The sequence below is a fragment of the Bos grunniens genome, chromosome 13 (genome assembly GCF_055505025.1).
Source record: "Bos grunniens cultivar Pamir isolate PY7600 chromosome 13, Bosgru_T2T1.0, whole genome shotgun sequence".
Taxonomy (NCBI): Eukaryota; Metazoa; Chordata; class Mammalia; order Artiodactyla; family Bovidae; genus Bos; species Bos grunniens.
Window position 1 is genome coordinate 28,609,692 of NC_141177.1, and position 22,161 is coordinate 28,631,852.

At 55.8% G+C, this 22,161-nt stretch overlaps 1 protein-coding gene across 2 annotated transcripts in view; it reads right to left on the reverse strand.

Annotated features, from left to right (window-relative positions):
• LAMA5 (laminin subunit alpha 5) overlaps positions 1 to 22,161 on the reverse strand; it is a 51,779-nt gene that overhangs the window by 18,783 nt on the left and 10,835 nt on the right. For both annotated transcript variants that reach the window (XM_086332792.1, XM_086332793.1), the window contains exons 3-28: positions 19,158 to 19,275; positions 18,252 to 18,370; positions 17,996 to 18,166; positions 17,701 to 17,798; positions 13,275 to 13,390; positions 12,815 to 12,933; positions 12,617 to 12,707; positions 12,264 to 12,398; positions 12,020 to 12,082; positions 5,948 to 6,088; positions 5,730 to 5,867; positions 5,509 to 5,643; positions 5,295 to 5,429; positions 5,067 to 5,204; positions 4,607 to 4,659; positions 4,299 to 4,404; positions 4,113 to 4,165; positions 3,917 to 4,022; positions 3,407 to 3,506; positions 3,116 to 3,272; positions 2,853 to 2,991; positions 2,549 to 2,691; positions 2,366 to 2,472; positions 2,118 to 2,271; positions 1,434 to 1,594; positions 1,218 to 1,326 (exon numbers count right to left, since the gene is read on the reverse strand). In XM_086332792.1, coding sequence (XP_086188918.1) covers positions 1,218 to 1,326; positions 1,434 to 1,594; positions 2,118 to 2,271; positions 2,366 to 2,472; positions 2,549 to 2,691; positions 2,853 to 2,991; positions 3,116 to 3,272; positions 3,407 to 3,506; positions 3,917 to 4,022; positions 4,113 to 4,165; positions 4,299 to 4,404; positions 4,607 to 4,659; positions 5,067 to 5,204; positions 5,295 to 5,429; positions 5,509 to 5,643; positions 5,730 to 5,867; positions 5,948 to 6,088; positions 12,020 to 12,082; positions 12,264 to 12,398; positions 12,617 to 12,707; positions 12,815 to 12,933; positions 13,275 to 13,390; positions 17,701 to 17,798; positions 17,996 to 18,166; positions 18,252 to 18,370; positions 19,158 to 19,275 — 3,105 coding nt within the window. The remainder of the gene's footprint in view (positions 1 to 1,217; positions 1,327 to 1,433; positions 1,595 to 2,117; positions 2,272 to 2,365; positions 2,473 to 2,548; positions 2,692 to 2,852; positions 2,992 to 3,115; positions 3,273 to 3,406; positions 3,507 to 3,916; positions 4,023 to 4,112; positions 4,166 to 4,298; positions 4,405 to 4,606; positions 4,660 to 5,066; positions 5,205 to 5,294; positions 5,430 to 5,508; positions 5,644 to 5,729; positions 5,868 to 5,947; positions 6,089 to 12,019; positions 12,083 to 12,263; positions 12,399 to 12,616; positions 12,708 to 12,814; positions 12,934 to 13,274; positions 13,391 to 17,700; positions 17,799 to 17,995; positions 18,167 to 18,251; positions 18,371 to 19,157; positions 19,276 to 22,161) is intronic.

Sequence of the window (22,161 nt, forward strand, 5' to 3'; positions counted from 1 at the left end):
GGTGCGGCTGTCTTGCCTCCTGGCCTGGGTACTGCGGGAGAATGGTGCTTGGGCGGTGGGTATAGCTCCATGGGAAGTTTACAGTGACCCAGCCCAGGACTGCAGGGCTGTGTGTGTGAGGAAGGAATCACAGGGGTTCCAGCATCAAAAACTTAGGAGGAAGCTATGTGACATGAGTCACTCAGCAACGTGGAAGAGACACGCAGACTCTGGAAGGAGGAATGAGACACGGCAGATGGGGTGTGGGACTGTGGTTTTCGTTGCAAGTCTTTTCAATATTTGAAGCTTTTATAAAACCTGCACATGTTACTCTGATAAAACTTTTAAAGGCCTAGGGAAATGTAATGATGAAACTGTGTAATACTCTGATGAGAAAAATGTCATCTATTTCATCACTTACTGAACAAACATGTATGCTTGGTTCTGGGCATCAAACTAAGGGTTAACACTGCACGGAGTTTAGTGATGCAGAACAGGCCTGCAAACCCGAGTTAACCTTGGGATTTAGTTTCCAACTCTGTGAGGAGGACACAGAAGCAAGTTACTTCGATGCTAGTGAGTCCCAAGCTTTAGGACCTAAGACGGTCACATGCTGTGGCATTTTTGTAAATTATACCAAAAAGCGGCCTTGCATTAAGATTGTTCTTTCTGGTCTTCCCTAGTGGCTCAGTGGTAACGAATCCGCTTGCCACTGCAGGAGACACAGGTTGGACCCCTGATTTGGAGAGATTCCCACATGCTGCGGGGCAACTAAGCCCGTGTACGCAACTACTGAGACCATGCTCCACAACTACTGAAGCGAAGCCCACACCCCCTGGAGCCCGTGCTCTGCAACGAGAGAAGCCGCTGCAGTGCGAAGTCCACATGCCGCAACAAGAGTAGCCCCCGATCGCAGCAACTCGAGAAAGCCAGCACAGCCAAAAATAAATTAAAAATTTAGAAAGGTATTTCTTTCTACCCTGGCTCCAATGCATCACAGTTCCCCTTAACTGACTATGGGCATTCTTTATAAATAAACACACGTTTCATACCCACAGGAAAAAACTTGCAAGGGAGGGGTTCTGGAAGAACCTGGACTCAGCACAAGCTGAGGGCGGTGCCTGTGATGGGCACCCAGGCTCACCACACTCTACTCCTGCGCATGTTTAAATCTTTGCAAAGACAGAGCCCTGCAGTGGGGTCCTGGGGCCCATGCAGGCAAGGGGTCGGGGTCTTACCAGGAAGAACCGTGCCTGCTCGGCTGTGAGCCGGATGCTGGCCTCTGTGTCCAGGTGGAAGATGGCCAGGTGGCGCTGGGCGTCCAGGGCGGTGCCTCGGCACAGGGTGCTGGGGGTGGGCAGGGGTGGTTAGTGGGTAGGGCAACTGGGGTCCTGAACCCAGCCCCAGCGCCCCCCATACCCTGGGCTTGTACCCTCTACCCACTCCCTACACACCTGTATGAGCAGGGGTGGAGGGTCAGCACCCCCTGCTGGGGGGCCCTCTGGGGGGTGTGCACTGCCACATCCACCTCCTGGCGGGCGTCCTCGTTGGCATACTCCACCACCAGGGCATAGGGGCCTGGCTGCGGCACTGCCACCTGAAGCTGGACGTCCACCTGGAGGGACAGGGCGATGTGAGGCCCCACCCCAGGCCCCCTCCAAGAGAACAGGGTGCTCCTAAACACGGCCCTTCCCATCCTCTGTGCCCAGAGCCTCGTCCTCCCGTCTCAGGGCCTGTGTGCCCACCACTCCTGCTGCTGGAGGCACTCCTCCTGTGGCCACTCGACCTTCCAACCTCTGCTCACTCTGAGCCTCCCCTGCCCATCGTGGCCCACCAGCCTCATCACTGCAGAGTGTCTGGTGCCTGAAGTGAACCAATGACCTGCCACCCCCTCATGATAAGCTGGAGTGCTGGGCCACCCTCACCCCATTTACAGCTGAGGCCCCAGGCACTGACTCTCAAGGTCAAAGTCCTAAAGGCAGCAAGCGCTGCCTGAGCCACTAACTGTGCCATGCCCGCATCACTTCTGCCCTGCACCCATGTCCCTTCTGCAACACGGACCCCCATCCTCCAGACCAAAGGCACGCCTCCCCAGGGCTTGATCCTACTTGTCCCCAAGGGGCCCCGGGGACACGCACATCAGTGCCCCAGCAGACAACAAGCGGCGGGTGCGCGGGGCTGAGTTGCTCTGTGGGGCAGGGCCGGGGTAGGCTGTTGTCATGGCGACACAGGGCCTCGGGCCCAGCGGCGGAGGGGAAGCCGTCCAGGGGTAGGTGGGTGTAGAGGAGGCAGCTGGTTGGGGACACACAGTCTGGTCAGCACAGGGCAGGTGGCCTGGGCACTGGGAGGGGCAGGTCCCCCCCAGCCCTGCCAGACTGGCCCTCACTTGTCTCCAGAGCGCTGGGCGTCTGGCCGGAACGTGCAGGGCTCAGTCACTCTCAGCTGCAGCAGGGCTGCCTCATAGTAGGCGCTAGGCAGCAGAACCACATAGTCCTTGGAGGGAGGGGGGAGGTTAGGTGGTGTGGCCCCTGCCCCGGGCCCCACCCCAACCCTCTCAGCCCTGCCTCACCAGGAGCACCCCCTCGGCCTCCACGAGCAGGGCCCAGGCGCCAGGGTTCAGCACGAAGGGCTCCCCCAGGCCCCTCTGGGGCACAGTGACAAAGGCAGGCTCGGTGCTGGGCGGGAAGGCCACGGGCTGGCTCTGCTCTGTGCCTGGGGGTGGGGACAGTGGGCTTTCTGGATGCAGGGATGAGACGGCCACTCCAGGCTGCAGTCACCAGCCCCCCAGGGTCAGGAGGACGGGCCTGGCCTCCCCACCCACGCATGGGGATGTGGTGGGAGCTGGGTGGTGGGGGAGCAGCCCCAGCACTCACAGTTGGGACACGTGGTGAACTTGTCCTGGTCTCGCATGGAAACCCGCCCGCTCACACTCGTGGGCCCGCGGTTGACATAACGGAAGACGAGCCGGAAGAGGTCGGGGGAGGTCAGGTTCAGCTGTGCCACGATCCTGGGCTGCAGTGGGGTTGGGGGCACGAAAAGTTGGGGCGCCCTCCTGGTCATGCTCAGCCGACACCCATGAGCTCAGGGGCCCGCCCGCCCTCTGCCAGCCATCATGCCAGGAACACAGAGCCCGCACCTGGATGGGTGTCATCTGCGCATAGCCCCTCCAGCTGAAGTTCTCGAACTCCAGGGGGTTGAAGCCGAAGCGCACAGCGTGGCCCTCAGGTGTGGCCGCCTCCTCGAGCTCCAGGCGCAGGTGGTGCAAGTCAGGGAGATAGTGGTCCTGAGCAGGCCTGGCCACAGCAGGGGCAGTCAGGGTGGGACAGGTACTGGCCCTGCACCGCACACCGGGGTCCCCAGGGAGAAGCCTGTGGACAAACTGCTGCCCCAGCCCACATCCCCAGCCCAGCTGGGGCGGGGTACCCACTCGCTGCAGGTGGAGCCCTGGGTGTTGGGGCGGCACATGCAGGCGCCCGTCCTCAGCTCACAGCTCTGCCCCAGCGCTCCGCCAACATCACACCGGCAGCCTGCAATGGGGGAGCGAGTGAGTGAGGCCCAGCCCCACGGTCTCCATGCTCCTCCCGCAGCCCGCGGCTCAGGACTCCGCTTCGTCCACCCTCCATCAAGGGTGACCCAGGATGAGAGGACGAGTGTTACTGCCACCAGGAGCTGCCCGGGGCTCTGGACAGCAGAGGGTCAGGATTTAGGGCAAGGGCCCTGGGATTGGTGAGTGACGCCTGCCAGGGCACAGGATGGAGGGAGAAGAAGGGGTTAAATCTGCACCCCCTCCACACCAGCACAGGTCTGGCCAGGTACCCAGAGTGGCTCAGCGAGTGCCATGTGACACCCAGGCCCTGGCTGGCCCTTGTCCCATGTGTCCCTCCCTGGGCCTCAGCCTCCCCGGGATGTGGTCCAAGGGCCAAGCAGTGGGCCTTACTGCGGCAGCCGAAGTAGTCAGCCTGGTCCAGCCCGAAGAAGCCGTCCTTGCAGGCTGCGCAGGTCTGGCCACACACGTGGGGCTTGCAGAAGCACTGGCCGTTGCCCTGGAGGCCGAGGGAGAAGCTGGGACCAGGCCTGGGAGGGTCCCTACACTCTGTTCCCATGGCCCCCGGCACCTCTGCCCTCAGACTCACCAGCTGGCACTGGGCAGCCCCACCCAGCGTGCCCCTGGGATCACAGTTGCAGCCTGGGGGAGAGGCAGAGCAGGGCTGAGAGCTGGGCGAGGGCAGGACTCCATCCCCACCCTGGTCACTGTGGAGCCAGCCTTCCCCTCCGCAGGGTCTCCCCCAGCACCCTAACACCACTCCAGGCAGACTCACGGGTACAGCCCTCAGGGTTGCTAGGACTCAGCCCCCAGAATCCAGGTTTACAGCGGTCGCAGCTTGGCCCCTCCACGTGAGCCCGGCACGTACAAGGGGCCTGTGCCTGGGAGACGATGAGACTGAGGGTCAGAGTAGGTCCTTGCCCTCCTAGCACAAACCCTCAGCCCTGGAGCCTGGCCCCATCTCGGGCATGACCCAGCCAGGGCACCAAAGGGGCTCTGAGGTTGCCATGGCAACTGAGCAGCAGGTGAGTGATCGTTTCTAGAAGTGAAGGCCTCAGTGCCAGAGGGCTGCCCCGGGCTTACCTCGGGAGGGACACGGTCAGCTGGGGCCAGGCCAGCAGGATGGCAGGAGCCAGCTGTGGAGAGAGGCCCAGGCCACTGTCATTACTCAGCCATCGACCCTGACGGCCGAGAGCTTCCCCAGGCCTGGCCAGGACCTGAGGCCCTGTGGGAGCCAGCACACATGCCTTTCACACGTATGCACAGGCCAGAAACCACGGGTGCCTTCTTGCCCTAGTCCCCCTAGCTGTGAGGGCATGTGCTCTCCCCCACCACACAGCTGTGAACACGCAATAAGCACACACTCGCACAAAGCACATAAACAAGCATGAACAGATGGACAGCACGTGACCACATGCACAACACACGGACACTCATGTGAACGCATGTGTGAACCGAGAGCACGCAGGGCACTGCAACAGTCGTGGGAACACGCAGCACATCACACACACACACACACACACACACACGGGGCCAGCCCCACCTTCGCAATAGGGGAAGTTGTATGCACCAGGCACACACATGTCGCACCGCAGTCCCGTCACTCGCAGTCGGCAGCTGCATTGCCCGCTGTGGGGATCGCAGGCTGCGTGCAGGGAACCTTCGGGAGAGCAGTGGCAGGCTAGAGGAGGGGGAGGAGGGGGTGTCAGCACGTGGAGAGCATGCGTCCTCCCTTCCCTGCCCCACCCCCTCCCCCCACCAGGGTACTCACGGGCACAGTCAGGGAAACCGTGGAAGCCGGGGCCGCACTCCTGGCAGGTGGCTCCTGCGTAGCCGGGACGGCAGCGGCACAGCCCGCCTGCCCCACACAGCTGGTCCACGGAGCCCCGGGGGTCACAGGCACAGGCTGCAGAGGACTTGGGGTCATGCCCTGGGCACCTGTGGTGGCCCCCCCCCCCGGAGCCCCACCAAAGCCACCCACTCACCATGGCACTCGGGATAGCCGTGGTAGCCCAGGCGACAGTGGTCACAGTGGGGGCCGTTGAACTCTGGCCGGCACAGGCAGCGGCCAGCGTCGTCACAACCCTCAGGGAGGGTCCCCACGGGGCTGCAGCCACACACTGCAGGCCGAGAGTGCATGGGCCCCTGAGCCGGCAGCCCAGACCCAGCCCCACTCCCACCTGCCCGCTGGGGGTGCCGTACTCACGCTGGCAGAGGGGGAAGTGGAAGTAGCCGGGGGCACAGCGGTCACATGCGGCCCCCTCGAAGCCTGTCCGGCACGTGCACTGGCCTGAGTCACGGTCACAGGTTCCGTCCACCACACCAGGGCTGGAGCACTGGCAGGCTGCAGAGAGGAGGAGGTCACAGAGGGGTCGGGCTCCTGGGCTCCGCGAGGGGATGCTGCTGGGCCAGGGCTGGACTCACGCTGGCAGCCTGGGCCGTAGAAGCCGGGGGCGCAGAGCTCACAGTGGGTGCCCTGGAAGTTGGGTTTGCACACGCAGTGCCCCACCTGCGGGTCCTTCCGGCAGGCATTGCCCTGGGTCCCGGCAGCGCTACAGTCACAGTCTGGAGGGGGACAGGGGTGGGATGGGGGTCTCAGAGGTCCTGCAGCTGCCCCACTCAAAACCTCCCTTCTCCACAGACTCCTTTCCTTGCCTTTTGACACTGCACTCATGCACAGTGAAAAAGACTTCAAAAAGGCCAACAAAGGAAAGCGGATGTTTTAGGAAAACAGTGGCATGCAATGAAATCAGGAGCATTTTACACACATAATTAATTGTTTATAATGTAGACACCAAGTCAACTGCAGGTGTTGACATAACCAGAGAAAATGCAAAAGCAAAATCTTTAGAAGGCGGAAAGAAAATTCTACTCTTTATAAATAATTCTGGAAATTAGGAAGAAGGAAGAAAAAGTGTGCTAGATGTCTTAACTGATGCACAAAAAGGGACTAATACTATTTTTGTTACTGACATAAAATAGATAATGGTTCATTGTTCAGTCGCTAAGTTGTGTCCGACTCTTTGCAACCCCATGAACTGCAGCATGCCAGGTTTTCTTGTCCTTCACTGTCTCCTGGAGTTTGCCCAAACTCATGTCCATTGAGTTGGTGATGCCATCCAACCATCTCATCCTCTGTTGCCCCATTCTCCTCTTGCCCTCAACCTTTCCCAGCACCAGGGTCTTTTCCGGTGAGTCAGCAATTTACATCAGATGGCCAAAGTACTGAAGCTTCAGCTTCAGCTTCAGTCCTTCCAATGAATATTCAGGGTTGATTTCCTTTAGGATTGACTACTTTGATCTCCTTGCTGTCAAGGACTCCCAAGAGTCTTCTCCAGCACCACAATTCAAAAGTATCAATTCTTCAGTGCTCAATCTTCTTTATGGTCCAATTCTCACAGCTGTACATGACTACTGGAAAAACCAGAGCTTTGACTATATGGACTTTGGTCAGCAAACACTGTCTAGGGTTGTCATAGATTTTCTTCCAAGGAGCAACTCTTTTAATTGTGTGACTGCAGTACAAAATAATGGTTCATTATTTGTCAAAACATAAAGATAACCTTGGCCCAGACCAGAAGATAGAAACAGAACTTGCAAACCCTCAGAGAAGAAAACACAAACCAACCAAAATATGCTTTGCTGGTCAATCTAGTAAAAGTCAAGAAAGGAAAAATTTAAGCAGAATGAAAGAAATGATACAGTTGGGGCAGGGGCAAGCCCAAATAGCAGCCACAGTCCCTCTGCCAGGCCGCATCTCCTCTCACGAGACAAACCCAAAGGCATCGGTTTGACTCCTGAAGGAGAATCTGGTCACACCCTTTTGAAAGAATGCACCTTGAACCAAGGACTTGGACAAGAAATAAAGAGCTTCCAGAAGGGAGAGCGTGGAGTATGGTGAGCCCAGGCACGAGCATTAATGGAGACAGGAAGGATGTTGTGTGTGGAAGAAAGGGACTTGCCCCCCAAGAGATGCTGAAAACCCAAAGCTCTAAGAGCAGGATAAACATGGTCCGGAGGTACTGAAAACTAAAACTATTGAAATTGGGAGGGAAATCTGGCCAAACCACCGTCAAAGAGAGAAAGACTGAATACACTGTTCCCAGAATGTGACAAAAACTAAGAACAGAGTAGGTTTAAACAGCATAATTAACATGTCCTTTAATAAACGTATGTGTACAAATCTATTCCCACAGAGAACACAAGTTCCTGTCAAACATTTTTGGACAATCTAAAAGGGGTCACATTCCAGGTGAGAAAGAAACCCTCAAAATCCAAAGACAAAAAGTAGACATTTTCAGGCTACCAAATCTGACCACGGTGCAGTAAAACAGAACAGAACCATCAAAAGAAGGGATAGAATGGAAATCTAACCACCTGGAATGGCAAACACAGGTCTAAACAACTCGGGTGAAAAGGAAAATGAAAACTGAAATGATACACAGTTTAAGAGGAACAGCAGGGAGAACACAGCATATCGACTCTGTGGGATACACCCAGCCCAAGCCACATTCTGAAGCAAACTCACAGCTTTACCCCTGGGTTTCTCAACCTTGGCACCAGTACCATTCTGCTTGGATGACTATTGTGGGGGTGGGTCTGTCCTGTGCTCTGCAGGAGATTCAGCGTCATGTCTGGCCCCTACCCACTAGATGACCGTGGCATCCCCCAGTTAGAATAACCAAAGATGTCTCCAGACATTTTCCTGCAGAATAAAATCAGTCTTGGTTGAGAAAAAAATGCTTTACATGTTTTGTGGATAATTAAGAGAAACTTAAAAGTAATAACAATTCAAGAAACTATGAAAATGACAATAAGTCAAAAGAAAACAGAAAAAGACAAATACTGTATGATCTCACTTATATGTAGAATCTTAAAAAATACACACACACTGAGTCTTTAAAAATACCCTGAGCTTGTGGATATAAAAAAAAAAAAAAGATTGATAATTGCCAGAGGTGCGGATTGGGAGGTGGCAAAATTGGTGAAGGGAGTCAAAAGATGCAAACTTCCAAATATAATGTAAATAAGTCATGGGATGTGACCCACAGCATGGCAACAATAGTTAATAATAATGTACTGCATAATTGAAAGTAGCTAAGAGAGTAGACATTAAAAGTTCTAGGCCAAATTAAAAAAAATTTTCTTATCATGAGAAAAAAATTATAATTCTGTGTGGTGACAGGTGTTAACTAGACCTTCTGTGGTGATCATTTGACAATGTCTAGAAATACCAAACCTTTGTGTTACATACCTGAAATTAACATACTGATTTAGGATTATACCTCAACAGAAGACAGAAGAGAGAAAGGTAGATTTTAGCTCAAATTTTTCTATATTAGGAAGTTAAAATCTCTCTCCCAAACCAGAGAAAAACTCCAGCAGATCTTATCAATATAAACCTTAAGCTGCACTTCAAAAACACTAAAAAACTCAGCAAACTTCTGTTATATCTCTGAAGGCAGGAAAGAAAAGAAAAACAGACAAAAGGAACGGAAGGAAATTTGAAAATCACATACAGAATACTGTGCATAACTTTCTGCCTACACCTTTTAAAATCCAAATGATATAAACAAAATTTGCTAAGAAAACATAAGTAACCAAAACTGACTTAAGATGAAGTAGAAAATGAACATGCATAATAAAAGAAATTAAAACTATCACCTAAGATGTCCATGGTCTGATCAGATTCATATGAAGAAAATAACAACAAGGGCAAATTACCCACTGGGAGAAAAGCATGTGACTCGTGAGGCATAGATACTATAGTTCATGTGGAAAGAGCTTACAGCAGCAAACGAGTGAAAAGAAAACTGAGCCATGACCTCAGAAGGGAAATTCACACATGAAAACAACAGAAAGAGTCCAGAAACATGAGAGAAGATTCAAATTCAAGTGAGGCAAAGAAATACGGCTAAGACCAAGGAAACACCAAATGCCATCAGATCTAAGAACCAGTTACAGGACACACCACTATCTTGAGCTGCTGTGAAAGGAAAATACTGGCCAATTAGACACTGATAAGCCACCAACCAAAAGGTGCATCCCAACTCCAGGAAAACTGAAGATTTCTGTAATAATGAACGCTGCCATGCAGAGACAGCAACATTCTGACACAAGTGACGCGAATGACGCCACTCCACCCAGGCAGACGATTTTGCCAGGAGAGCAGTTTGGCAACGTGCAGCCAAAAATGTTTCCAAACCTTCTTCTAGGAAACTGTCCTGCAGAAATAGTTAATAATTCATGGAAAGCTTTAGCTGCAAGGATGTTTACTATAGTGTTATTTTTAAAAACTCTGGAAAGAACCTAAATTACCAAGAATTGAGAGTTGGTCAAACAAGAACTGCATCTGTGTACATAACGTAGAATGTAAAATGACGTGTTTACAGGATGGTGTGGGTGGAAAGTGCAATTACACGAAAGTGCACACAGGCCACGCGGATGCTTACAAACATAGCATACACGTGGAGGGAGGAGGGGCTGTTTGCAGGAGCTGCGATTCTGGATAACTCTCTTTAACTTTCTGCTTGCCTATATTTTTTAAGGTTTTCTAGAATGAATATGTATTATTTGCACAAAATTAAAAGAACCAAAGAAAAAGTGAACAAAATGGAAACAGCAGGTTGGTGAAAACGTAACTGCGGTTTGGGACCGTGAATTTTAAATCATTATAACCAGGCTCAAACACATCTTTATTAATGAAACTAGGAACCACTACAATCAATACAAATAAGTTGGCTTATTCCTATAGCATAAAGATCTGTGCTTTGGGATTTGATGAACACTTGAAAAGCATTTTCTGCCTCCTGCTGGTTGTTGGAAGAGTTTTCCCTGCAAAAAGTTGTCAAGATGCTTGAAAAAGTGGTAGTTGGTTAGCAAGAAGTCAGGTGAATATGGCAGACAAGAAAAAACTTCTTAGCCCAATTCGTTCAGCTTCTGAAGTGCTGGTTGTGTGACGTGTGGTCGAGCGTTATTGTGGAAGAGATCTGGGCCCTCTCTGTTGACCAATTCCAGCTGCAGGCATTGCAGTTTTTGGTGCATCTCATCGATTTGTTGAGCAAACAAATGTGATGGTTCTGCAGGATTCAAAGAAAACTATAGTGGATCAGATTGGCAGTAGACCACCAGACAGTGACCATGACCTTCTTTGGTGCAAGTTTGGCTTTGGAGCTTCTTCTGGGTCCAACCACTGAACTAGCCGTCACTGGCTGTCGTATACAATCCACATCTGGTCATACATCACATTCCGATGAAGAAATGGTTCGCTGTTGTTGCACAGACCAAGAGAAGACGACACTTAAAGATTTGTTTATTTGCGGTCAGCTCATTAGGCACTGTCTTACTGAGCTTTTTCACATTTCCAATTTGCTTCAAATGCTGAACAATTGTAGAATGGTCAGCACCGAGTTAGTTGGCAACTTCTCGTGTAGTGTAGGAGAAAGCAATGGCACCCCACTCCAGTACTCTTGCCTGGAAAATCCCATGGACGGAGGAGCCAGGTAGGCTGCAGTCCATGGGGTCGCTAAGAGTCAGACATGACTGAGCGACTTCACTTTCACTTTTCACTTTCATGCATTGGAGAAGGAAATGGCAACCCACTCCAGTGTTCTTGCCTGGAGAATCCCAGGGACGGGGGAGCCTGATGGGCTGCCGTCTATGGGGTCACACAGAGTCGGACACGACTGAAGCGACTTAGCAGCAGCAGGAGCATGTAGTTGTAAGAGGATCAGCTTTGATGATTCTCTTGGTTGTTGTCAACTTCCGATAGCTGGTCACTGTCCTCATCTTCAAGGCTCTCGTCTCCTCTGCAAAACTTCTTGAACCACCACTGCACTGTATGTTCATTAGCAGTTCCTGGGCCAAATGTGTTGTTGATGTTGCAAGTTGTCTCCGCTGCTTTACAACCCATTTTGAACTCGAATAAGAAAATCGCTGAAATTTGATTTTTGCCTAATATCATTTCCCTAATCTAAAATAAATATAAAATAAACTGGGGTTGCAGAGTCGGACATGACTGAGCAACGTTCACTTTCACAAACAGCAAGTAATAACTCATTAGGGCTTCCCTGGGGGACAGTAAAGAAACTGCCTGCAATGCAGGAGACCCAAATTCAATCCCTGGGTCAAGAAGATTCCTTGGAGAAGGAAATGGCAGCCCATTCCAGTATTCTTGCCTGGAAAAATCCCATGGACAGAGAAGCATGGTGGGCTACAGTCCATGGGGTCACAAAGAGTCGGACGTGACTGAGCAACTAACACTTTCAACTTTCAATAAGTCGTTAGCAAAAAGAACATAAAGTAAGAAATGTGCATTAAAATGATGCATCACATAATCACATTTAAAAATGTATTCCAATATCAAACAGCAAAGGTCAACAATGCAAAACCACAATTACTTTTGCACCGCCGACTCTGTGGGCCTGGGTTTGGCCCACTCTGCCCCACTGCTCCAGTGGGGCCTAAGGCAGGATGGGGATCTTGAGGGACACTTACTCACGATATGTCCGGCAGGCAACACCTGCTCCCCAGTGTCATTGTGGGAGGAGGAAGGCACCGCTGAGAGAGGAGACAGCACATGTCAGCAAGGTGGGGTAAGCACCCGGCTGCCAGGGTCTCCCCACATCACCAGCGGTACAAGCAGGATGAAAGGGTTCCCACCCCTCCCCACTGGCTCCAGCCCAGTATCGGGGGATACTCAGGTGCCTGCCCATCCCCCCATCCCCAGCTACGCCCTCACGGTAGCAGTGTGGGAAGTCAGTGAAGCCTTCAGCACACGCGTCGCATCGCGCCCCCGTGAAGTTTGGCCGGCAGTAGCAGCGGCCAGTCAGGTCCTCACACGTCCCGTCTGTGAAGTCCGACTCACAGTTGCAACCTAAATGGGCGTGGGAAGACAGGGGACCCCAAGCCCACAGCTCTCAGGCCTCCAAGGAGGGTCAGCATCGGCCTTCCCCCCTGACCTGGGATGTGGGATGAGAGTTACGGCCTCCCAGATAGCTGCAAAGGCCCCAGGACCCCCCATCTGGGCACACCCTGCTCCTGGATACCCTTGGGACACCCCCACCCCGACCACACCCGGTCACCCCCACTTACGGCGGCAGGCGTGGGGTGAGTCGAGTGGGTGGTCTGGGGAGCGGTAGAAGCCAGGCAGACACTGCTCACAGTTGATGCCCGTGGTGTGATGCTGCGACAGGACAGGGCCGCTGAGTCCAGGAACCCCCGGCCCCCAGCCTTGTGCAGACCCTGCCCACCCGAGACCCGCACCACAGACCTGGCAACAGCCTCACCCACCTGGCAGTCAATGCACACGCCCCCGCCCTGGTAGACCTGGTCCTGATTCTGGCTGGCGTTGCGCCGATCCACCTCCGGGTCGTAGTAGCAGTCGTGGGCATGGCCATAGCAGTTGCAGGCTGGAGAGCAAGGGGCTCAGCTGTGGGCAGGCCTCTGTGACCCTCCCCCGGCTGGGACCCCCGGGCACATCCCATAAACTACAGGTGACCCCAGACTCAGGTGATGGAGTGTGCCATGTTGCCTGAGTGTGCCAACAGCACTCTTCTGAGCATGTATAAGCATGTGTGAACATGTATGAAAGCTGTATGTACTGTGTGAGCACGTGTGCGCATGCACATGTGTGCAAGCGTGTGTGTACATGAGTAATAAGAATGTGACGTGAGTACAAGAGTACACTGTGTGGGTATGAGTACATTTGAGCATGTGTGAGCACCGTGCGGGCGTGTGGAGGGGCACTCACACTGGCATTCATTGGCACTGTCTGTGGTGGCTGGCCTCCATGGCTGCTGGTTGAAGCCGGGGCAGCAGCGGTCACAGGAGCCCCCACATGTGTTGTGTTGGCAGGCGCACTGAAGCCTGTAGGGGACACACAGGCACAGGAAGGGCTCAGACCCACCGGGGACCCAGAGGGACCAGAGAAGGGCAGTGGCTGTGTAGGGACTTCATGGAGGATGGGAGCTGGGACAGAGCATGGCATGGTCAGTGCATGTGGCCCCTGACCACAGGTGAACCTGAGCCCTGGGCCCCTCAGGTTCCAGCTACACCCACCCCATCACGGCCAGGACCCAGGCCAAGTCTGCAGCTTCCCTGGGCCAACTCTGAGGTCTGGGTCTTGCTCAGCAGGCAGGCAGCCCTGGGCTCAGCCAGACGCCCCTATTACCCAGGGCTCCTCCCCAGGGGCAAGTGGCCAAGAACTGCTTCCTCTTCCAGCTGGGGGTGGACTCCAGTCAGAGGGTTGGAATCCAGCCTACTGTCCTGGAGAGCAGCTCCTGCTGGCTCAGTGGGCAGGGGGACAGCTGGCTGCAGCTGAGGACTGAGCACAGAACCACCCTTCCCCTCAGCACACACCTCCACAACTCAGTCAAAGGGGGAGCAGGAAGCACAGCCCCACCCCAGGGCCATGTGCTCCTCAGTCCTAGACCAGTACCACAGTGCTTAGAAGTCCTGAGCCGCCCCCAGGAGCCAGTCAAAGAAGAAGAGACTGAGAGCTCCAAATCCACTTGAGCCCCTCCCTTCCTGCACAAGGGGCTGCACACAGAGCCTGGAGAGGCAGCACTGAGGATCCTCAACCAAGGCCCTGGGGCTGGTGTTTGACTTTTCAAGAATCTACACTTGAGAAACCTGCATGCAGGTCAGGAAGCAACAGTTAGAACTGGACATGGAACAACAGACTGGTTCCAAATAGGAAAAGGAGTACGTCAAGGCTGTATATTGTCACCCTGCTTATTTAACTTCTATGCAGAGTACATCATGAGAAATGCTGGACTGGATGAAGCACAAGCTGGAATCAAGATTGCTGGGAGAAATATCAATAACCTCAGATATGCAGATAACACCATCCTTATGGCAGAAAGTGAAGAGGAACTTAAAAGCCTCTTGATGAAAGTGAAAGAGGAGAGTGAAAAAGTTGGCTTAAAGCTCAACATTCAGAAAACGAAGATCATGGCATCTGGTCCCATCACTTCATGGCAAATAGGTGGAGAAACAGTGGCTGACTTTATTTTTCTGGGCTCCAAAATCACCGCAGATGGTGACTGCAGCCATGAAATTAAAAGACGCTTACTCCTTGGAAGCAAAGTTATGACCAACCTAGATAGCATATTAAAAAGCAGAGACATTACTTTGTCAACAAAGGTCCATCTGGTCAAAGCTATGGTTTTTCCAGTAGTCATGTATGGATGTGAGAGTTGGACAATAAAGAAAGCTGAGTGCTGCAAGAATTGATGCGTTTGAACTGTGACGTTGGAGAAGACTCTTGAGAGTCCCTTGGACTGCAAGGAGATCCAACCAGTCCATCCTACAGGAGATCAGTCCTGGGTGTTCATTGGAAGGACTGATGCTAAAGCTGAAACTCTTTGGCCACCTCATGCAAAGAGCTAACTCATTGGAAAAGACCCTGATGCTGGGAAAGATTGAGGGCAGGAGGAGAAGGGGATGACAGAGGATGAGATGGTTGGATGGCATCACCGACACAACGGACATGGGCTTGGGTGGACTCCAGGAGTTGGTGATGGACAGGGAGGCCTGGCGTGCTATGGTTCTTTGGGTTGCAAAGAGCTGGACACGACTGAGTGGCTGAACTGAACACTGTCAGTGTACCCCTTAACCAGGAAATTAACACAAAGATTAGGGCATCTGTCAAAAGTCCTTGGAAAACCACGCTGGAGGGATTCTTCCCAATCTAGGGCACATGGTCACCACACAGGTGAAGCCCTATTGAAAACCTGCACAGAAACAACCCAATGGGGTCAGTCGATGCAACCAGCAGCAGGGCTGCACCCCAGGAACTTCACTTCATGGAGCAATCAGGTTGAAACCATAGAAAGAGAGTCTTTAAAGATTATAACCCAGAAGACAGTGAAATGACATTTAAGTGTTGAAAGAGATAGCCATTAACCAGGAATTCTACAACCAGCTAAACTATCACCAAAGAGGACTTCCCTGGCGATCCAACGGTTGGCAGTCCACCTGCCAAAGCAGGGGACACAGGTTCAATCCCTGTTCCGGAAGGACACATGCTGTGGGGCAACTCAGCCAGCACAGCAGCTGCTGCACCCATGTGCCATAGAGCCTGTGCTCTGGAACAATGAGAAGCCCAAGTAGCACAATTAAGAATAGACCCCGCTTTCTGCAACTAGAGAGAGCTCCCAAGAAGCTACAAAGATCCAGCACAGCCAAAAATAAAATGCTTTAAAACAAAAAAGAATCTTAATAAAAATAAAAAGACCCCAGAGAGCTCCCTCGCCCCTCCCACACTACAAGGACTCAGCTGGAAGACAGTCACCTATGAACTAGGAAAAGGGCCTTAGGTGCCTCCATAACTGTAAGGAATAAGTCTGCATGGTTTATAAGCCGCCCAGCCTCTGGCATTCTGTCAGCCTGAATAGACTAAGACACAACAGAAACAAAACACGTGTCTTCCAAACCGAGGGGTGGAGAAGAGAGACTGGGGGCTGGGCACATGGGGCAGGTAGTCAGCACTCAGAATGATGGTGGTAGAGAGGGCAGAGAGGATGCAGGTGGGGGTGGAGGTGATGGTGGTAGAGGCTGAGGGGCAGAGAAGAGCAGCTGGTAGGGCAGAGCCCTCATGGAAGAGGCAGAGGAGGTGGCAGACAGAACGCAGGGAGGACACAACAGGCCGACGCTGTGGGGCATGGGTGAGCGAGGGGTGTCAGCACTCGCGGTTCTGGGAGAGACACCCCACACGTTCTGAAGGGTGAGCAGAGCTCTGCTCATGCCCAGGTGCAGGTGAGTCAGGGCGGATGCCGACGCCCTCCCGACAGGCACGGGCAGGCCTGCCTCTCCTCTGGAGCTGATCTGGCCGCCCAGCTGGCGCCCTAAACAACCATCACGAGTCCCACTTGGCACTTAATTTCCCAAAGCAACCAACTGCATCTGGGTTCAGCACCTGAAGCTGTGGGCAGGAATCCTCACCCAGGGCCACACTGAGGCTGCATGGACCACACGGGTTCTGGGGGCCTGCACCAGTGTGATCATACCCCTCCCGCTGCAGACCCATCAGCCATGCCTGAGGAGGTCTAGGGTTCACCTCTTAGTGTTTTTTGACTATGAGAACAGGGGTGAGCTTCTGCACTGTCTGGGCTTCATCCACCTCCCTATCAACTAGGATGTGGACACAGCGATAAACCCCAGAATTGAGGGGGCTGCACAATTTCAAGGCGAGGAAAGCAGCAGGAGGAGGTGGCCAGCAAGGGCTGGGGGCTGCAGGAGCCTGGCCTCAGGCTCCCTTGGCAGGCTCTGCTGCCTCTTCCAGCACCGCCTGTCCAGCCCTGGACCTGCTTTATGCCCCAGAGCCCTCAGCCCTGCCAGGACCCCTGCGCTGGGCACAGGCCTCCCATTTCCTGCCTGCCCAGAACAGGGGCTGCTGGGGTGGGGCGGGAAGCCCACCTGTGCCTCTGGAGCAGGAAAACAGCCCAGCATGTGTTAACTCCACACACAGCTGCTGATGGACAGGAGGGAGGGAGGGAGGGAGGTAAGAGGGAAAGGAAAATGAGGGAGGGAGGCGTGAACACACAGACGAATCCACTGCCGAGCCCGGAGGAGAGCTGGCCTAGTGCCAGGCTCCAGCTGATAATTTAGCTGAGTGCTCACTGCTGAATTCATGGCGCTGGAGCCACTTAGGCACATAGCACCAGTGGCAGCTTGTTAAAGACGCAGGTTCCTGAGCTCCGCCTTACTGGCTGAGCTCAGAGTCCCCGCTGAGCGTGTCAGAGGGGGGGGTCTCTGGGCTGCTCCCTGTCCTGAGCCTCGGCCCCTGCCTGTGTCCAGGATGGGGGTCAGGGTGGGGCAGCAGGGAGTGTATAATCTGTGTCCTCAAGGAAGGTGGGAGAGCTCCCCTCACCCCAGAGGGCAGGAACATGCAGCCTCAGGCAATTACCTCCCTCAGACTCCCCTGCACCTCTGGGGTTTCCACCAGAGGAGCAGCTGGGTCACAGGTCCAGGTAAGGCTCCACCTCTGTGGGCAGCAGGGCAGAGGCCCAAGCCAGACACTAGGCCCTACCCTTCCACCTCACTGTGCACACGGGGAAACTGAGGCCACGGGGAAACGAGGGGCGAGGGGCCAGTGTAGGGGCGATGAAACCAGGCCTCCTCTCCCTCAGGTTCAGCACGAGATGGGGGGATGACCAGGGAGCTGCAGGTCTCACCTGAAGGGGTCTGTGGGGTCTTTGGCATCACAGACATCCGCATGCCCGTGGCAGACACAGCGGCCGCCGATGCTGATGTCCTTGATACTGTAATAGTACTGTGCAGGGCCCGCAACGTGAGCGCGTGGCCTCCCACTCCTGCCCTGAGCCCAGGTGGCCCCGCCCATAGCAGCCCCAGCCCCCGTGGCCCCGCCCACAGCAGCCCCGCCCCGTGGCCCCGCCCATAGCAGGACCAGCTCCACGGGGCCCCGCCCACACCTGCCCCGAAGCCCGGCCCGCCCGCCCGCCCGCTCACCCGGCGGGTGACCGTGGGGTCCCGCAGCGCCTTGCCCATGAGGTGGCCCAGCAGCGTGTTGGTGCGCAGGAAGCGCAGGCGGATGTTGGTGGCTTTGGTGAAGTCACGCAGCAGCGGCGAGTAGGAGAAGTTCATAGCACCTGGGCGCCCGTTCACCAAGGACACCACGATCTGAGGATGGACGCAGATCAGGCAGGGGCATGGTGCCGGCACTGACCGCCAGACCGCATGCCCCACGCCGTCCCGCCCGGCCCACCTCGCCGTTCTCCAGAGGCACAATCCGGGAGTACTCGGTGCTGCAGATGACATCGTCGTCCTGCGTGATGCGCTCCAGCGTCCGCAGCCCGAACCGTTCCAGGCAGTCCCTCTTGGAGGCTACGGAAATGCCGAGGGTGAGCGCTCGGCGCTCTGGGGGAGCCCTCGGAGGAGGCAGTGCCCTGCTGCCCTGGGCGCCCTGTCTTCACGGAGCCACATGGCCTCAGCCAGGAGGAAGCATCAACAGGAATGCAGCATCGCGGCCACCCTCAGGGTTTTGTTGAACAGAGCGTGGAGCACATCGCAGCTTCCTCCAGAGGGCGCCTCAGGATCCAGGGTGCCCCTGCCGGGAGGCTCTGAACTTGCCCACCCTTGGTGAGCTGACCATCCAGGCCTTTGCCATTCTCTCTGCAGAGTGTCCCCTTGTGTGTCCCTCCCCAACCCCAGCCTTGGGGCACCCATCCTGACTGTCCTTCACAGGGTTGCCCTGCACTCACTCTTGGGCTTTGGAGCTTGAGGGGGACACAAGTTCCAGGACCACCCAATTGGAGCCATGTGGACATGATTAGTCAGGGTGGCACGTGGCAGGGCCAACCAGTGAGCAGGGGCGCAGGGCCCCCGTGCTCTCCTGATGGGGCAGCTAAGTTGGTGGCCTCTGCCACCTGGGAGTTGCTGGAGCATAAGGCCAGTCCACAGCGAGCTAGGAGATGGACCCAGCAGTGCCATGTCACGGACGCAAGGCCCTGAACCCCCAGCTGCCTTCAGGAATATGCACCCCACAGCCCAGCCCACCTAGAAGCCGGGCGTGAGGGCAGGCCTGGTATCCAGAGGCCTTGAGAGCACAGCACTGGCAGCCCACTCACCCAGGGTATCCCCCCTTGCCAGCCCCTCACTCTGGGAGACTCACATGCAAAGTACTGCCAGGGCTGGTAGGTGTGGCCAAAGTCTGTGGACCGCTCCAGCACCCAGAGGTCTGGCCGAGGGGAATTGGCAAACTTGATGAGCACGTAGGCCACGTGGAAAACCTGCCGGATGGTGGGTGAACACCCCTGAGATCCCTTCCACGCCATGTGGGGCCCCCAAACACCTGGAGGGCTGCCCCCACCCTGTGAGGTGAGGTTCCAGGGGATATCTGTGGGCTTGCCCTCAGGGGCCAGACACACCTAGGTAAGAGGGCCAGCTAGCTCAGGGAGCAGCTCCTTGGCTTGCGGGCCAGCCTGGAGCCACTGAGACCTGCTCTGGGGACATAGAGATGACCAGCAGAACCCAGCATTTCTGGAGGGCTCCCCTCTTGAGCCTGAGGGTGACTTAGGGCTCAGACGCACCCCCTCCCCAGCCCCACCCCAGCTGAGGCTGCACACAAGCCTGATGGGGGCTGAAGTCAGACAGGGCCCACACGCAGGCAGCCTGTCTACAGGGCCCAGGCAGTGGGGCTGGGCCAAGTGATGGCAGAAGCTCATCCCACTGTCCCCAGAGCTCTGGTGGCTGGCCTGGGAAGGTGGCCAGGTGATGTCCCAAGCTCCCAGGAGCCTGGCCTCCTTGCACAGCAGGCCGATAAACCCCTGCCCTGGATGGGGGCCCCTGTCACAGTCATCCTGGTGACCCCATCATCTTCAGAGCCAACTCAGGACCTGCACATTTCACTCACTGACCAGCCACAGGGGCAGGCAGCGAGGATCCATCAGGGCCCAGCCTCTGCCTGCCACTGGCACAAGGCCCCAAGAGACAAACACAGGACCTTCCAAAGCTGGGCCAGGGAGACCCTGCCAACCCAGGAGTCAGAAGTTGGAGCTCTGCTGGGCCAAGCCGTTGGGGCAGCACATGGCCAGGGGGACGGGGGAGGCTGTTCATCCAGAGGCATGGGTCTCAATCTGACCTCACTCCTTTGTCTCTCTCCTCTGGGCCAGAGGTCGGCATCCCTGGATGTCCCCCTGTCCCGTGCCCCAGACCTCAGCTTAGAGGGCCAATGACCCCTTCTCCTCCCCCACCTCTGCCCCAAAGCCAAAGATGAGGTGCCATTTTCTGAACGCTCTCTATGTGCAAAGTCTGGGCTCCAAGGAGACCTGGGCAGGGCCGGCGGAGAACCCGGTGCCCAGTCTGTACACGGGGAGAGCTGAGGCCCTAGACGAAGGGCAGAGACACAGCTAGTGAGCACCCCACCCATGGACAATGCCCGCCCCACCCCTCGGGGCCCTCAGTCACACCCCCATGCCAGACCTGCTCACAGGTGGGCTCTGAACTGCTCACCAGCCTCAAGGGCAACGTCGCACCTCAGGCCACTCACTGTCCCCTCAGTGAGGCCCTGCCCAGCCCAGGGGAACAGGCCCCTTCCAGTGTCCACTGCTCTGGAACCAGCTGGTCTGTCAGTGAGCCAGGCCCCAAGCCTAGGGACAGAGCAGGGGTCCCCACCAGGGCTGCCCAATGCCCACAGTCACCCCCTCCCCTGGTCAACCTGAAGCTGCTATGGTAACCCCTCGGACAGTGAGGGGACCACGGACCCGCTCAGGGCCCAGCCCTCAGGAGACCAGCGCCTAGAATCCAGGCGTGGGGGGTGGGGCAGGGGGCGGGGGTTGTGAGATCCCAGGACCCTGAGACACGCCCATTCCTAACCCTGCCCTTCTGGGAAGGCCTGGCTTTGCAGGGAGAGGCCTTTCCCAGGGCGTGTGTAGGGGGTGAGGGCCTATTCACCCATTGCCAGGCCTTGAGGTCATCTTCCACTTGGCCCTGCCCAGTCAGGGGAAGGGCTCAAGCCTCTGGGGGTACAGACCCTACACTTGGCAGGCACCTTGGCCAACCCCTCAGGCATTCCAGGAAGCCCTGGGGACCGCAAACAGCCCCTGTGCCAGGAGGGGTCTTCATGAGGAAGGGGGACACGGCAGAGTGGGGGCCTCAGTGTGCACTGGACTTGAACATAGGCTGTTTTGGGGGCGGCAGCATGGCTGCCACAGAAAGCCCCCAGAGAGATTAAAGCCTTGCTCCGAGCCCCGTGGGGCCCACCCCCGCCTTTCCCTGAGCGAGGCCACCAGGCTGCACCCTCCGTGGCCAGCTTGGTCCCTCCCCCAGGTCGGCGGGCTGCACACATTTTTCCCAGCTGAGAGCACTTGCACAAATATTGACTTGAAGATGCTAATCAGGCAGGACAGGGGCAGAATGAAAACTAACCCCCCCCAACCCTGCGCAAGGCCCAGCCCTCTGGGTGTGCTCCAAGGAAGACCCCTGCCTTCTGTCCATCTGTCCACCTGGTTGTCTCACTGTCACAGCAGGCTGGAGGGACGGGACGGCATATGTTCAGCTCTCCCATCTGTCCCCATTCTGCTTCGGGGAGCCGCACAGCCGCCCCGGGCATGACCCGGAGCGAGTGCAGACCCCTGGCCTCCCTGGACACGGCCCTCCCCACGCCGTCCCCGCCCGCTCCACTCTGCTCAGCTGCCAGCTCCCCTGACCTTTCCCGCTGCTACAGAGCTCTGCGCAAAAGGAAAAAAGTCTTTTAAAGCAAAAGCCAAACAAAAGCCTCCTGAGTTATTTTTAAAAATCTGGCTATTCTGGGGCAGGCACGTCTCCAGGACAGCAGCCGGACCCGCCTCTCAGCCACAGCACCCCCCACCCAGCCTGACCTCGGAGGGCCAGGCTCGCCAGGAGGGGGTCTGCCCTGTGACCGCTGCCTAGAGCGGGAGGCGGAGCCTGGAGAGCCTGGGTGCATCCCAGGCCTCAGTGGCTAGATGGTCCAGGGTGGGCAGGGAGTAGTGGGACAAACACAGCAGAGGTCAGAGGCCGGGGGTCAGGGTGCAAGACCTGAAGAAAGGGTGTGAAGACTCGGAGAGTCTCCAAAGAGAAGAGGCCACCTGTTCCTGCAGGCGAGCAGAGGTCACCCAGAGCCACACCAGAGGCAGAGATTGGGGGGTGGGGAGGGC